This window comes from Crinia signifera, chromosome 3, assembly GCF_055691185.1.
Source record: "Crinia signifera chromosome 3, ASM5569118v1, whole genome shotgun sequence".
Lineage (NCBI taxonomy): Eukaryota > Metazoa > Chordata > Amphibia > Anura > Myobatrachidae > Crinia > Crinia signifera.
The window spans coordinates 25,463,388-25,479,738 of NC_139219.1; the positions used below are offsets into that span (position 1 = coordinate 25,463,388).

At 46.8% G+C, this 16,351-nt stretch overlaps 1 protein-coding gene across 3 annotated transcripts in view; it reads right to left on the reverse strand.

Moving 5' to 3' along the window:
* Positions 1 to 16,351, reverse strand: part of ALK (ALK receptor tyrosine kinase) — a 601,111-nt gene that overhangs the window by 57,984 nt on the left and 526,776 nt on the right. For all 3 annotated transcript variants that reach the window (XM_083175495.1, XM_083175496.1, XM_083175497.1), the window contains 4 exons: positions 10,636 to 10,730; positions 8,951 to 9,094; positions 2,947 to 3,100; positions 847 to 994 (listed from right to left, as the gene is read on the reverse strand). In XM_083175495.1, coding sequence (XP_083031621.1) covers positions 847 to 994; positions 2,947 to 3,100; positions 8,951 to 9,094; positions 10,636 to 10,730 — 541 coding nt within the window. The remainder of the gene's footprint in view (positions 1 to 846; positions 995 to 2,946; positions 3,101 to 8,950; positions 9,095 to 10,635; positions 10,731 to 16,351) is intronic.

Genomic DNA, 16,351 nt, shown 5'->3' on the forward strand with positions numbered 1-16,351 from the left:
GTTAAAGCCCAAAATTTAAAAGGGAAACGTTTTACTAACAAAACATGGCTGGTAAAGCATTACCCCTTTACATTTCCAGTATAGACACAATCGGAAGCACCGGGTTTTAGAACCCAGCCCTTGGGAAACAAACCTTAGCGGAAGATTACTCTGATGTTTTGTGTTCTAGAACAGTGGTTCCCAACCCTGGTCCTCAAGTACCCCCAACAGTGCATGTTTTCCAGGTTTCCACACAGAATCACAAGTGACATAATTAGCTCCACCTGTGGGTCTTTTAAAATGTGTCTGAATAATCTGTGCACCTGCCAGGTGACCTGGAAAACGTGCACTGTTGAGGACCAGGGTTGGGAACCACTGTTCTAGAACGAAGACACGTTAGCCTATATGGTATCAGGGCAAGAGAACACTGTAACTTGTGGTACAGTATCTTGTGACCTCCAAGAATAAGGGCACACAGACACTTGGGGAACTTATAGAAGACCAAGAACAGCACACACTGACACTTGAGGTCATGAGAATAAGGGGACACTTATCTGGTGGGGTTCCATAACAATGGGAAACTGGTTGTAAAATCTACTAACATGGGAGTTCTATTGAAGTTGAGCTGTTGCCCATAGCAACCAACCAGTTTCCATCTATTATCTTTTGGAAGGTGCAAAATAAACTGGTTGGTTGCTACGGGAAACATCCCATCTTTAAAGCAATAGAACTCCCATCTTAATAAATGCACACAGGGTCAAGATGAAAAGTTTGACCACGTGGACCTTTGACCATTTCAGCAATAGTGGTTGACCTAAATCCGGATAGCACATTTATTATAGCGGTGTATCTAGAATGAAGACTCACACGAGGGCAGGCATCCTCGCCCTGCTGGCCCACCAGTATATAGAGGATGTCATACATCTGCAGTTCAAACACCCCCACCAGGGCCGTGCCGTGCGCCCTTGTTGGGGTCTTTCCTCCCATGCCACCGGCTGCTCCGTAACCAGATATTCTGCAAAAGGAATAAAAATGCAGCATTTTAGCTTCTGTGCGGTGTCACCACGTCATACTTTATACAACGGATTCCGACGATCTAGAAGAACAGAGATGGTCATTAGAACGTATGGAAGGGCTTAAGGTCCATTTGCAAGTAAATCAATAATTCCACCCTGCAAATTTTGTTGGTGCTGTAAACATCCCGAACGCATGGTAGCGGTGAAATCCGATCGTTACGTCGACACTATGAAGGTGGACATACTGTACATTAAGTCGTCCACTGAATGTCAGCAGGAATAGGTCAACATGGTTAAGGTCCACACAAGCATTAGGTCGACAATGGGAAGGTCAAAAGTCAAAACGTCGACATGACTTTTTCACGTTTACTTTTAGCCGACTTGTGCCGGCAGGCATTATTTTATACCCTACCATCCACTACGGCATGGGGGGAGAATATACTAGTAGGCCGAGCACAGCATTCAGGACAAAAAAAACTCAGGTCGACTTTTTGTCTGTCGACCTAATGCTTTTGTCGACCTTCTGACCCTGTTGAGAGACAATGGAAGGCGCTTGTACCTTCAGGGGCCTAATAAATGTTTCTACACAATGGAGCGATTGTCGGCAGACTCCACATGCGCTAATAGGTGCTGATACTGCAATGAGGATTTCTATGATGGACATGCTGTGGCCATTGAGCGGTGGGGAGTGGGCGGAGCTGGGCAGCGATTCCAGATAATGGGGGTGTGTCATCCCATTTTCTGGGAGTGGGGAGGCCAGTGCCTGTGTCTTTTGACGCAAATTACCGGCCTAGAAAGCGGGCAGGAGGTTGCCATTCAGAGTAATCGTAGACTAACTCCGGTGTCCGGTGAGCGCACAGGAAACGTTGGGCTTCCAAATGCGACAGCCCCCTACCGGGCCCCGCTGTCTACATAGCGTATCAACCTGAATCACCCCCAAAATATATTCTATGAACAAAATATGCTGCAAATAAACAAATCGGGTGGATACTGGTAAACAGCGCTCTGGGCGAGACGCCGATGTTTCGCAGATTGCAGAGGTCAATGGGAGATTTAACAGAGAGTTCAAATAAAAAGTAAAATATGAAATGATTATTCCTGGAAACCGTGGAGAAGGGTGTTAAATTGTACGTAAAAGCAGCGAGATATTAACTGGAGGAGGCTATAAATACCCAGAAGGGTCTTATTATGGAAGTGTAACTACACAGCCTGAGAGACTTGTTAATGATAAGTACAGAGTGCGGCTGTTCTCCTGTAATTAGCGTGTGAAGTGCCATCCTGCATGTGCTCTACGCAGGAGCAGAGCAGGGCAGGAGTTCACCCGACGGGCGGCTGACTGTCAGCAGGTCACGGCCGGCAGCGGATCACGGCCACCGGCGGTTACACCAGAGACTGTAGGAAATCTGATACAGTCCAAAATAATTCATTACAATCAAATACTGTAATCTCATACTCTCTCATGCATCATAGGACAGACAGTGTCTATGTTGGCAGTCAAAACGTCGACACCAAGAGGCCGACGTACACAAGGGATGGCTTTGACAAAAGGTCGTACCAAGACACAGATCGACATGAAAAAGTCAACATGAGATTTTCCTTTTTTTTTTTGTATGAATGTCGACACCTGAGCACATGTAGCCCCAATTAGTGTAGCGTGTACAATCACGTTGTTCGCTCTTCTCTCCATTCTTCGGGCGTCCAATAGAAGTCTACACAGATGTTAAAGTATGAAAAATAAAAAAATTAAGGAAAAAAGAAATCACAAAAAATACTCATGTCAACCTTTTCATGTGACTGTCAATTGTTGTCATGTCGATCCTTTGCTTGCGTTGACCATGCCAACTTTTTGTCAAAGTCAAACTTGTGCGTGCTGACCAATCATTCGGTCCTGTACTATTAGGTATATCTTTAAATACCTTTGCGGGGAACCTCAGCGTAATAAAAGACTCACCTGTATCTGTTGGTTTCAGGCACTCTCCAGATCTGTACTCCTCTCTGGTCACCGGTTCCCACCATCACACTGAAGTTCTCGTAGGCCTCGTCGCAGAGCTTCTGACTTGGCCCGTGAGGACCGCTGGCCCCACATGTGGTGAAAAACCAATAACCTGAAAGAGAGAGGGGCAGCCTGTCACTCCCTCCATTTCTGTACGGGGCCGTTCACAAGTCACAATTATTATCACTGACTTATTTTTACAATCAATGATATTTCATAAGGGTTTTGGGGGCAGATTTATTAAGCTCGGTGAAGAGATAAACTGTTTTTATCACCTACCTGTGAAGTTACAGGCTTGGTTTGAAAAATGACAGGTAGGAACTGATTGGCCGGTGATAAAAACACTTTATCACTTCACCGAGCTTAATAAATCTACCCCTGAGTCTTTCTGGCTGCTCCCTTTGGGAAGAAACGAACAGGTCAGCAAAATAGGGGGCATGGATCTATAATTGGGGGCAGTCTGGGGACATGGGGTCGGGACTACAATAATATGATTCAGTACAAATGGCATTATCGCCCTGCCTACTTTCTGTGGATGCAGGGGAGAGCTAGTGGGTGCATGTTGGTGTCAGCAGGAAGCGGGAGATTTGTCTACTTTCCCAGATGGCCTGGTGTGCCACCAGGTTTTCAAAAGCATCCCAGCCATTCAGGGAGCACAAACAAGTATGGTTTTGGTTTACGGCTTAACAGTGACATATGTTTGGGGTACCGGGCAGCCTTAAATGCGTCCCACGTCTAAGTACATTTTCCTTTTTGATCTTTGAGTGAGTGATTCTGACCCACCCCTGACCAATCGTTATCCCCCATCGGCAGTACATGACTTTAAGGTACTTGTTTCCTAGAACGGCCACAACGATTTAGATCGTTGTGGTCGTAAGATAAAAAATCGGATCGATCGCATCGCATGCGATTTGGTCGCATGCGATGCGACCGATCCGACCGACCGATTTTTCACCCGATTTTTTATTTTTTTCACATGATTATTTTCAATTGCCCCCCCAAATGTTACTAAGTGGGCTAGACCCCACGATAGACGTCAACCCGAAGCGTGGCGAGCGCAGCGAGCCCGCGAGGGGCGGCGGTGCGCGTCCTCCGACCTTTTCATTCCCCTACTATCCACTAGGGCGTGGAGTGAGAATAGAATAGTGTGGCGAGCGCAGCGAGCCACCGAGCCCGAAGCGTGGCGAGCGCAGCGAGCCCCGCGAGGGGACGCGTATAACTTCACAGGTATACGCGTCCCCTCGCGGGGCTCGCTGCGCTCGCCACGCTTCGGGCTCGGTGGCTCGCTGCGCTCGCCACACTATTCTATTCTCACTCCACGCCCTAGTGGATAGTAGGGGAATGAAAAGGTCGGAGGACGCGCACCGCCGCCCCTCGCGGGCTCGCTGCGCTCGCCACGCTTCGGGTTGACGTCTATCGTGGGGTCATGGCGGGCACATAAAAAATGTGAAATGGGTCATATTGGCCCATTTCACCTTTTTTATCATTTTTCCCTATGTGAGATGGACTTAATCAAGCCCATCTCATCTTGTGCCATTATAATGGCACAAGACCGACCGATTTCAATGTTAAAAGATTTTTTAACATTGAAGTCTATGGAAAAATCGGGTCAATCGGTCGGTCGCATCGCGGCCGATTTTAATTGGTCGCGACCGACCGATTGACCCGATTTCTGTCAATCAAACTGAAAAAATTGTAAAAAATCGGCCACATCGTGAGGATCGTGTCCCTTAATTAAGAGCCACGATCACTCACGATTGTGGCCGTTCTAGGAAACAAGTACCGACTTTAATGACAGATCCTTGGCTCATGAGCTTACAGCCTACAATCAGATGACTGAACAGTTTCCCAGACAGACGATTTTGCTCATTGTTAATTACCAGCTCTCCCCAGATCTCCCCTGTGTTGGCCTGACTAGCCCCGCTAATGGAAAAGTCTCATTACAGAGTCCAGACGTAAGAACCTGACAGGTCTCCTAACACAGTATGTGGAGGTTGCTCCCAATGATCAATCTCAATGGAAGGAAGACAGAGAAGTAACATATTGACTTGTGTCCCATTAGAACCTGAGTCCCGGCCAGGCAGCAGTTACTGTAATGAGGGATAGGGATGGGTAACCTGGTCTCTGCGTGCCGGTCAGGAATTGTTTTGGAAAAAAAAAAATGCAATGTCTCAGTATGGGATATGAAGTGTGCATTAGCTGGATTTATACATAAGTGTGACCCAGACGCAGCTATAATTGTCTCTGGACGTTATATTTCACACTGAGTAACCTGATTTCTTACATTAAGCCACAAGCTTTCTATATATCTGGTCTACGGATGTGCTATTGTATTGTTACCGCTTCTGTCTGCACCACTGTGTGTGTGTGTGTGTGTGTGTGTGTGTGTATATATATATATATATATATTACATACATACACACACACACACACAGCTCACCATGTAACTCCAAGTCAATCACACTTCTGTGAAATCAAACTGTCCACTTAGGAAGCAACACTGATTGACAATCAATTTCACATGCTGTTGTGCAAATGGAATAGACGACAGGTGGTATTATAGGCAATTAGCAAGACCCCCCCAATAAAGGAGTTGTTCTGCAGGTCACCACCACAGACCACTTCTCAGCTCCTATGCTTTCTGGCTGATGTTTTGGTCACTTTTGGAAGCTGGCGGTGCTGTCACTCTAGTGGTAGCATGAGACGGAGTCTACAACCCACACAAGTGGCTCAGGTAGTGCAGCTCATCCAGGATGGCACATCAATGCGAACTGTGGCAAGAAGGTTTGCTGTGTCTGTCAGCATAGTGTCCAGAGCATGGAGGCGCTACCAGGAGACAGGCCAGTACGTCAGGAGACATGGAGGAGGCTGTAGGAGGGCAACAACCCAGCAGCAGGACCGTTACCTCTGCCTTTGTGCAAGGAGGAACAGGAGGATCACTGCCAGAGCCCTGCAAAATGACCTCTAGCAGGCCACAAATGTGCATGTGTCTACTCAAATCGTCAGAAACAGCTTCCATGAGGGTGGTATGAGGGCCTGACGTGCACAGGTGGGGGTTGTGCTTACAGCCCAACACCGTGTAGGACGTTTGGTATTTGGCAGAGAACACCAAGATTGGCAAATTTGCCAATGGTGCCCTGTGCTCTTCACAGATGAAAGCAGGTTCACACTGAGCACATGTGACAGACGTGACAGAGTCTGGAGACACCAAGGAGAACGTTCTGCTGCCTGCAACATCCTCCAGCATGACCGGTTTGGCAGTGGGTCAGTAATGGTGTGGGGTGGCATTTATTTGGGGGGCCGCACAGCCCTCCATGTGCTCGCCAGTGGTAGCCTGACTGTCATTAGGTACCGAGATGAGATCCTCAGACCCCTTGTGAGACCATATGCTGGTGCGGTTGGCCCTGGGTTCCTCCTACTGCAAGACAATGCTAGACCTCATGTGGCTGGAGTGTGTCAGCAGTTCCTGCAAGACGAAGGCATTGATGCTATGGACTGGCCCGCCAGTTCCCCAGACCTGAATCCAATTGAGCACATCTGGGACATCATGTCTCGCTCCATCCACCAATGCCACAGACTGTCCAGGAGTTGGCGGATGCTTTAGTCCAGGTCTGGGAGAAGATTCCTCAGGAGACCATCCATCGCCTCATCAGGAGCATGCCCAGGCGTTGTAGGGAGGTCATACAGGCACGTGGAGGCCACACACACTACTGAGCCTCATTTTGACTTGTTTTAAGGACATTACATCAAAGTTGGATCAGCCTGTAGTGTGTTTTTCCACTTCAATTTTGAGGGTGACTCCAAATCCAGATCTCCATGGGTTAATGAATTTGATTTCCATTGATAATTTTTGTGTGATTTTGTTGTCAGCACATTCAACTATGTAAAGATGGTGTAATGGTTAGCGTTACTGCCTCACAGCGCTGAGGTCATGGGTTCAGTTCCCACCATGGCAGTAACTGTGCAGAGTTTGTATATTCTCCCCGTGCTTGCATGGGTTTCCTCTGGGTACTCTGGTTTCCTCCCACATTCCAAAAATATACTGGTAGGTTAATTGGCTTCCAACAAAGTTAACCATAGAATGTCTGTGTGTGCGTGTACATGTGGTATGGAATATAGATTGTAAGCTCCACTGGGGCAGGGACTGATGTGAATGTTCTTTGTTTGCCCGGTGGGCGGCGAAAGAATGCTGCTTAGCAAGAGGGTCGGAATCAGGCTCCTAGTGCCACTTCGAGGGCTGTGTTTTTTTTATTTCAAGAGGGCAGTTGTATTTTTGTTCTTGCAGGCCTGATTCCCATAGAGAATACAGCTCTGCGCTGAGCAGTTTTGGGCTATATACTGGGACACCCCCCCCCCCCACCGTCTTGAGGTTACTCGCTATATAGTAGTACCACCCTGACCCTGCCTTCAAGTTCTGACGGTGAGAGTGTCATCCAAAGCCACACCAGGATGCCACCGCTGATGTATAGGACAACATGCAGACGCTCTATCACGCAAAATAATATTCCCTGGCAATATAGCATTACTCCCTTTAATATATTGTCATCTGTGTTGCACAAGTAAAGAACAATAGGACGCATTGACAAGATAACAACAGACGTGTCCAGGTAAGAAGCCCGACCGCTCAGACATAACTTACAGCGCTCTATGTATAGGACAGAGACACTTATAGCACAACCTGGGCCATTACAATTTCTCCAGCGTCAGAGCCCGGCCTGCAGTAACCATAGCGATGACCGATAGCCATAGATAAGCTGATTTGTGTGCTGGTCGGGGGACGGGTCCCCTAATAAATAGGGCAGCAGTTATTGCAGTGTCTTGGGGAGAGGATATGAAGTGCGCATTAGCTAGAATTATATTCACCGCAGACACCGCACCACAAGTCAGGTCGTCCGATCAGTCAGCGCAATGGGCTGCTGCCTGTTCGGAACTCTGACACCGGACAGGTTCTAATGGGAAACAAAACCATCTTTTATTTCAGTCTCTGTCTTCCTTCTGTTGGGATTGATCATGGAGAGCAACCGAGATATACTGGAAGAACCATCGGGTCATTTTTCTAATGAGCCTTTTCCATTAGCGTTACTGGTGAGGGCAGCACAGGGGAGGGTTGGAACGAGCTGTAAATTATTTGGTAATTAACAATCTGTCTGGGGAAACTGTTCCGTTGTCTAATTGTACGGCTGCCACGTTGCAACAGTCACGTCCCACAGGCCTGAAAGCAAAGTGAAGGATTCTGGGTACATGGCACTACCGTACCTAAATTGTTTGCATCTACTGTATGGGGAGGGGGATGGATCAAACTTTGTTGAGAGATAAAGTGGAGAGGGATAAAGTACCAACTTCTGCACCTTTACCTGTCATGTCACAGGCTATGTTTGATAAATTAGCATTAGGAGCTGAATGGATAGTCCTTGGGGCCTGATTCAGGGACTTGATTGCAGCCTGGCGAACAGGTAAAAGCCACCCGGACAAACGTCCGCCCCCTGGCGTGCGGATCCTGACGGATGCATCCGCACCGGGCGAAAAATCATTAGATATAATTTTTTTCCCATTCTTAGAAAAAAAATCAGTCAAGACTGACTCTATCTTGGCCGGAGATGGCTGAATTCGGGGCCGGTACTGACGTCATGTGACATCAGATGCCCTCCCCAAGGAGGCATCGACACGCCTGTGTGTACAGGGGAATGCTCATGTGTTCTTATGGGCACACCCCATTAGAAACAATTAGAATGTACCAATTTAAGGTCAGGCTTGTTTGAGTTCTAATGCCAGCTGGGTAACGTGTAGGTGAAGCGAGAAAAAGCCATATTGTTCCACAACACCAAGCTTAGAAATATTATTCGTTATTTGTGACTGTAAATGCTGCAGAGAGCCCTTGTTATTGTCACTGCAAGTAATGCTGGAAGTGCCGCTCTTTAACAGAGAGAATTCTCACAGTATGCTGCCCCCTGCTGGATGTACCTGGCTTGGAGGTCTGGAGAGAAGGGAACATCTCTTCCTCTAGGTATTGCGATTCCGTTTCGTTCTTCCTCTGGCTGCTGCTGGTCTCCATCAGTAGGTTGCTGGAAAGGTACGAGACGGTTGTTGCAGTCATTTCACCATTACCTTGAATGATACAAAACCAGCAGGTTAGCAGGAGAACACTCAGTGCACAGACATGATACACAATCTTTTTTTCATCTGTAATGCTGCCTGCACCAGCTAGATCTGTGATTTTTCCAACTGCCAGAGATTCCTATGGTAGCGTTGAGCGTTTTAGATGTTATTAAGTTGTTTGAGTCCTTACCACTGGCTTATTTATAATGGGTGCAATGTGTGCGATGCTCATGGGTCCCTGAGTCCAGGCAGGGCCCACACACTGCACCCATGTCTTTACTACTCACCTCTCCAAACTCCCCCTTCGGCAACAGCTAGTACTCAAATCATCACCAGTAAAATGGCTCTACGGTCGTTTTTCCAGTGTTTATGCGTGCACACTAGAGAAGTCAGCAGGACGCCATTTTGCTGGAGATCTGTGCATTCATATTACAGTCTGAGGGGCAGATTTATTAAGCTCGGTGAAGTGAGAAAGTGTCTGTTTTTTAACACCGGCCAATCAGCTCCTAAATGTGAAGTTACAGGCTTGGTTTGAAAAATGACAGGTAGGAGCTCATTGGCCCGAGATAAAAACCAGGCACTTTATCACTTCACTGAGCTTAATAAATCTACCCCTGAGCCTCTAGTGCTCAGACTCTACAGCGCTGCCAGCTAGAGAGGAGGCGGACTGGACAGAGGAGGCTGCACACGGGCCTCCATCTCTCTTAGGGGCAGATTTATTAAGCTCAGTGAAGTTATAAAGTGTCTGGTTTTTATCACCGGCCAATCAGCTCCTAACTGTGAAGTTACAGGCTTGGTTTGAAAAATGAAAGGTAGGAGCTGATTGGCCAGTGATAAAAAAACAGACACTTTATCACTTCACCGAGCTTAATAAATCTACCCCTTAAAACCCTCTGGTACATACTGTCTAATGCTGACATGGTGACCTTTGGCTACCATGAACTGCCACCTGGTGAGTGTGGTAATGCGTCCTTCCCTGGCATTATTTCTGTTTGTTTTTCGCTTGACAATAAAGTTTATAAAAAAAAAAAAAGTCCAAACGTTGTAGAAATGCTAGAAAGCGGAAGAAATGACCATCGGTGGGTTACCGATCGATGGTCACCATTGACAGTACCATTGCTGGGTAACCTTGATGATGTGTAACCATCTGCAAGGGGACATCAATGGATTCACCCACCCATGGTCACCCCTGCTTTACAATTCAGTAAACTGCAGGCCAATGGGAGCCCAGGGGCGGAGCTTCACAGGAGTGTTGCGGGCGGCACTTTGTAAAAGAAATAAATATTGTGAAACATTGGTGGTGGGAAAAGCATTGGTTTCTCCCCCATCGATGGCAAAAAGTATTCAACATTGGTCATAGACCAGCAACGATTTTGAATCATCGATGGTTGATTACCATCTCTAGAAAGGAGTATGACTGATCACAGAAAGCACTCATGAGATGCGTCTGTATCTGTGGGACTCATCAGGCCCACATCTGTCTAGCATTGGCGTCTCAGCAATGCATTATACAGTCTCAGGAGAGGTTACAGATAACATACAGGACTTACTTGTTAGATAGCACCCTAAGCTGAGCGATATGTTGTCAAAAGCAATGATGGCATCGATATCCTTTGCCCAAGAAGCGTGGATCTCCAGCCAGAACCTGGTGCAGGGGAGAAACACCGGCAGACATTACACAGAGGTGCTTACCGTGTTGGCACACTAGCCAGATGCCTGTGGCACCAGAGAACAGGGGCGGCATTCATTTCATCTAATAGGCTTCTTAATACTCTCCCGAACTTTGTTTTACAGAACACTATAAGCATGGGGTACAAGCATGAGGAGTATATACTAATGTGTGGATTTAAGGCCTGAAGTTTTGTTAGCACAGGAAAAAAAGCATTCACAGGGGCAAAACCATGCTGCACTGCAGGTGGGGCAGAAGTAACATGTGCAGAGAGAGTTCGATTTGGGTGACGGTGTGTTGAAACTAAAATCTAAATTACGAACATGCGCAGCCTAGCGAACAGGTCTAAATCAGGAACATGGTTTGTTCCAGACAGAAAATGACTTGCCTTTGTGCGTTAATGAATCTGACCCTTACACTGTGGCCCTCATTCTAGTATGTTCGCTCCCCTGCCCGTTCACACAGGGGAGTGATGTTCCGCAACTGCGCTTAAACATTTATGCGCATGTGCAGCTGCATTGTGCACGCGGGCGCGGCAAAATTTTTATTCCCCACCCCTTTGGAACTAGCAGCGCAGGTGGGGGCGTGCAATGGGAGGGGGGTGTTCATGCGGCAGACGTTTACATGGCCCCCAAAGGTGCGAATTTCGCAGCTTTGTAGGCCAACCAGAATGAGGGCCTGTATGTATACAAGGTGATTCAAAGGTCGCAGTACACCCTTTTGTTTTAAAAAACTGTGCATGAAATGGGAAATGTGAATACTCCAGTGAGGTGTGGGCGAGGTGGACTATCTTATCTTTTAGGGTGTGTACCGAACACACCTTACTGGAGGATTCCGCTTTCCTATTTCCTGCACAGTTTTTGAAACAAAGGGGTGTGCTGCAACTTTTTAATCAGCCTATATAATAAATATTGCCGCTTTAAGCAAAGCTAGCTCATTTAATAAATGAAATTCCACTAATTTCGGAAGAAATGTTACATATTATTTTTTTCTTTAACTCAGAACATTTTGCCGCTCCACAGAATCTGCCGTCTCAGTCTGTCTCATTACAGAGACACCCCTGACGGCAATAAAACATTGATAAGACATTAAATTGTCATCTCAGAACTTGGAAGACATAACACGCTGGAAAGCAATTGATAGAAAGGGAATACTTAATACAATGATTTATTGTTTCAATCAGTATTGAATATGTATCTGTGGTAAATTTCTTTACAACATTCCACGAGAGCAACTCTCATCGCGCAAAACAGCTCTGCCGTCCCCAACAGTCGTACTCCCTACAGCGGCGCCAGACTGCAGTGTGAGGACTGAAATCTACTCTGGATGATATCCTACCTTTATTAGATCTCCAACTGACCTAAGCAGCTGGTTTACCTCTATGAATTGCCTCTGAAAGGCGTTACGGCAAGTAAAGTAAATCTGGACATATTGTTGTGAAATTGCACAACAGTCTGCTTTCATCCCTGATGAAGTCCAAATGTGGAAGAAACGCATAGGTGTACTGGCACTTCCATACATTAAGAGCAAGTTTAAATAAAAACCTTGAAACATTGTGATCGCCTTAGAACGAACTTACATTCATCAAAGACAATTATTCAACAACTGGACATTCTTATATTCTTTCCCCTGTGTCCCTCCCGGGAATCATTCAGATCTTACCGGGGTGAGTTTGTTATTAGCACAACTACAGTATATGCTCTAGATCACGGGTGTCAAACACAAGGCCCGCGGGCCAAATCCGGCCCACCATGTGAAACCTTCCACAGGTGAGTATCTTGCTCTCTTTTCTTACAGGTGTTTAGGCAAGTATTCAGGATTCCGCTTTTCTTTCTTTTATATATTCAACAAGTTTATCAAGTACAAACAGAGGAATCATATAATGTGGGAATATGCAATCAACATTTACATCACCACTAACAACAGGAATTACAGGTTTTATTAAGCTGGAACAGTGAGGGTCGCTCCTTCACGAGTTTCCTCTGCTCGCGTGTTTCCTCTTGCTACCAGTACATATACAACTAATCCTACCTTATATGCTAAAATCTGTAAACAGGTCAATACAAGTTATCAATCAATTGTTATGCCGGCATAACCAATGAGAATTCGGGTATTAACCCTACTATTATTATTATTGCGCAATAATGTAAATCAATGCTGTGACTAACGTTAAGATATATCCTATTCTATTCTAGGTACAACAGAAGCGGGGCGTAAGACTCTCCCTCTGCACATGACAACTCGGTAGGCTAACAGGTAATAATAACAATAGACACCAAATACCTTTTCGTACATCAAAGCCCTTCCCAACAGTCCCAAAATCCTAATTGTCCCGTAATAGTTTAGTGAAGTTCACTGGGTATAAGGGATCCTGATAGGAGTCTTTACTGCAATGAATGTCGCACTGTTTTCCTGGCCGACACAGGGTTAGGATTGCGCCTATATCTGTATCTGTTACTTCAATCCTGTCGGTACTGACTCACTGTCTGGCTGAAGTGGAGTTAGTAATCCTGGGCTTCCCCTGGCCTTTAGCCGGGTTTAACCCTTAAGTAGCTGGCTTACTAATTGGTCGTTAGAAGTCTTGCCTGCTCTTGTATATTTCCTGCAGTTCTATCTATTTCACGCTGACCAGTAGAGGGCGTCCCCTGATGCTTTCCCCATCGGGTTTAGCCCTATACGCTGACTGCAGATGTGGATATTTTCCGTAAGCGTCCCCTGACCTTTAGGAAGTCGGGTTTAGCTCAATACCTCTATAGGTTTATGGCAGTATCAGCGGGTGAAGCGGTATGACTGTCCCTTTTCACAACCTCTGGTTTGTAGCTGTCCCTTTCTTCTATTGGATTATTCCAATGGATAGTCTTTCTATCTTCAGGGGCAGATGGCTTTATTTTATCCTAAGAGCAGCCTATAGCCTGGGAGGAATAGCTTCACACTCATAAATTCTCTCTGGCCCTGATGAAGCAGTGGAGAGTCTTTATTACATGACTTTCACTACAAGGTACATCTCAGCTAAGATGATCCTATATTCAAGTTCCGGCTGCGGGTTATACGGCATATTTGGGGATACTATGCAATGATGCAGTGTAAGGCTGCGCAGCACAGCGGGGAATCCGTTATCAACTGTCAGTCTGATTGGTAGGGGCGGAGAAATATACTGTATGGGAAGCTGGGCCTTATTAATAGGTGCAGGGGGCGTTGCAGCTGCCCGTGTCTCCCTAGCTTAATTTCGCTTCTGGGGGATGGCTCAGGTAACTGTGCGGGGCTGATGTCACTCACCACTCCCCTCTTTCCGTCATTCCAGCCACCAAGCCCGGCCGAGCACCGCCTCCAGGACCGCCTCTTTGCTGACGCCGCCTCTTCAACGACGCGACTCCTCTCCCCTCCGGCGTCTACAGACTTGCTGCCGAAGTTGCTGACGGATGATCCCGCTCACCGCATGGATGAAGCCAGGTCCCGCTGTCGTCTCCCGCGTCTCTGGTGAGTATATCTCTCTCCCAGTACCGCTCTCCGCTCCCTATCCTGCTGCGTAGCTCTGCTTAACTTCTCTGCTGCCCCGAACTGCGCCACATCAACGGCTCCTTCTCTTATATCACCGGCACCCGCACCCCTCCTTGTCGGTTCTCCCCCACGAGCCCCACAGCTTAATTAAGTCCTGCTACCAGTCACAAGTCCCTCTCCTTTCCGCGCGGGGTACATGAATTTAACATGGGGGAGATACAGCAGGGCATCACGAGCCCACATATGTAGTTATCACATTTTTCCGGGGTGGAATCTTGCATGTCCTCATGCATTTTTTTTTTTTTTATTACAAACAACAAAATACCACTACTTATATACTTTAACTATTGCAACACATTACATACTTTTAAATCAGTAGAATTTACATTTCTACCCTTAACGACTTTTCTTTAAACCGGTTGGACTTAGTCTCTAAACCGGAGAGGTTGCACACCCCTTGTACTCCTGACTGGCCTTCCCGGCCTCTGCCCTGGAGTGTTTTGCTCAGGGAATAAGTCAGGGCTATACGGTTGGCTTATGTCTGCTGCCTTTTTTTCACTTGTGCGGTTCGACGTGGCTTTGTGTATTCCGCCATGTGGGATAGCACTATCCATAAACAGTAACAAGTCCATTGGGTCCCGCATAAAGTCTTCGAAACTTGGACCATGATTCTTGGTGTCTGGAGGGTGCATTTCCGGAAAGTCTTGTTCCCTCCGAGCTTTATAGAGTTTCAGGTTGTTACGATGGATCATTTTGACATTGCTGGTTCCTTCTCCCTCTTTCCTTATCCCATACACGACGGTCTCAGTTGACGGTAGGTGAACAATCTCATATGGCGTGGCTTCCCAGATGGGGTCTAGTTTGCTGCTCCTCTGATTATTTTTCTTTAAAACTCGATCTCCGACTTTCAAGGGTTCTGCCTTGGCGTCCTGATTATAGTCACTTTCCTGCCGATAGTGAACCTCTCCCATTCTCTTGGTGACCATCTCTTTGGCAAGATCCATCCTCTGTTTGTGTTCAATCACCCAGTCTGTTTGAGGAGAGTTTACATTTTCGGTAAAGGCATTGAGTTCCAAGTCTGCTGGCAGTTTCCCCTTTCGCCCAAAGAGCAAGTAATACGGAGTATGTCCTGTGGAGGCGTGTTCGAGATTATTGTATAGATACGTAAACTCAGGTAACAACAAGGGCCATTAACAAACGAGGTCCTGGAAAACGCAGATAGTAGTCTAGTGGTCATAGATGACAGTGATGGCAAACAGGAGGATTTACATGGATCAGAGAGTCCCCAGGCAGAAGAAGACACTGTGGTCAGCCAACTAACGCTAAACATCAACAGGCTCAATCTGACCGCCGACCTTGAACCCAATGACATTGAGATTGAAATAATTGATGAATCTCCGTGCGTGCAAATCTACGAGGTGGTGAACGAAGACCCCAAAATGGCCTTTTGCACTCTCTCGGAGAGGAAAGAGATGCTGTTAGATGAGTGGTCCGTCCTGAGTTGCCTTTCTCAGTTCACTCGCAAGGAGAACCTGGTGGGGAATAACCAGCTACTCTGTAATACCTGCACACAGAAACAGGCCACGGCCATAAAGAATAACACTAAAGGCGATAAGAAGTTTGCTTACACGAATGCCAAGAAGCAGATGCTGGTGTCTTCTCCGCCTCCCATCCTGACTCTGCACTTAAAGAGGTTTCAGCAGAACGGTTTTAATCTCCACAAGATCAATAAACATATAAAGTTTCCAGAGGTGATTGATCTGGCCCCATTCTGTACCGCCAAATGTAAGAATATCCCTCATGGAGAATGCCGGTTGCTATACTCCTTGTATGGAGTGATAGAACACAGCGGCACAATGCGCTCTGGACACTACACCGCATTTGTCAAGTCACGGGTCCCAAATCCTAACCTGGGGGAACTAGTACTGCGTGGAGCACTTCCTGAAGTGTCCAACACAGAACCTTCGACCGGCCGTTGGTACCACATCAGCGACAGCCACGTGCAAGCGGTGTCAATTACCAAAGTACTTGGATCACAAGCCTACCTTCTGTTTTACGAGAGGATCCTGTGAGATGAAGATCAGCACTTATCCTGCTCC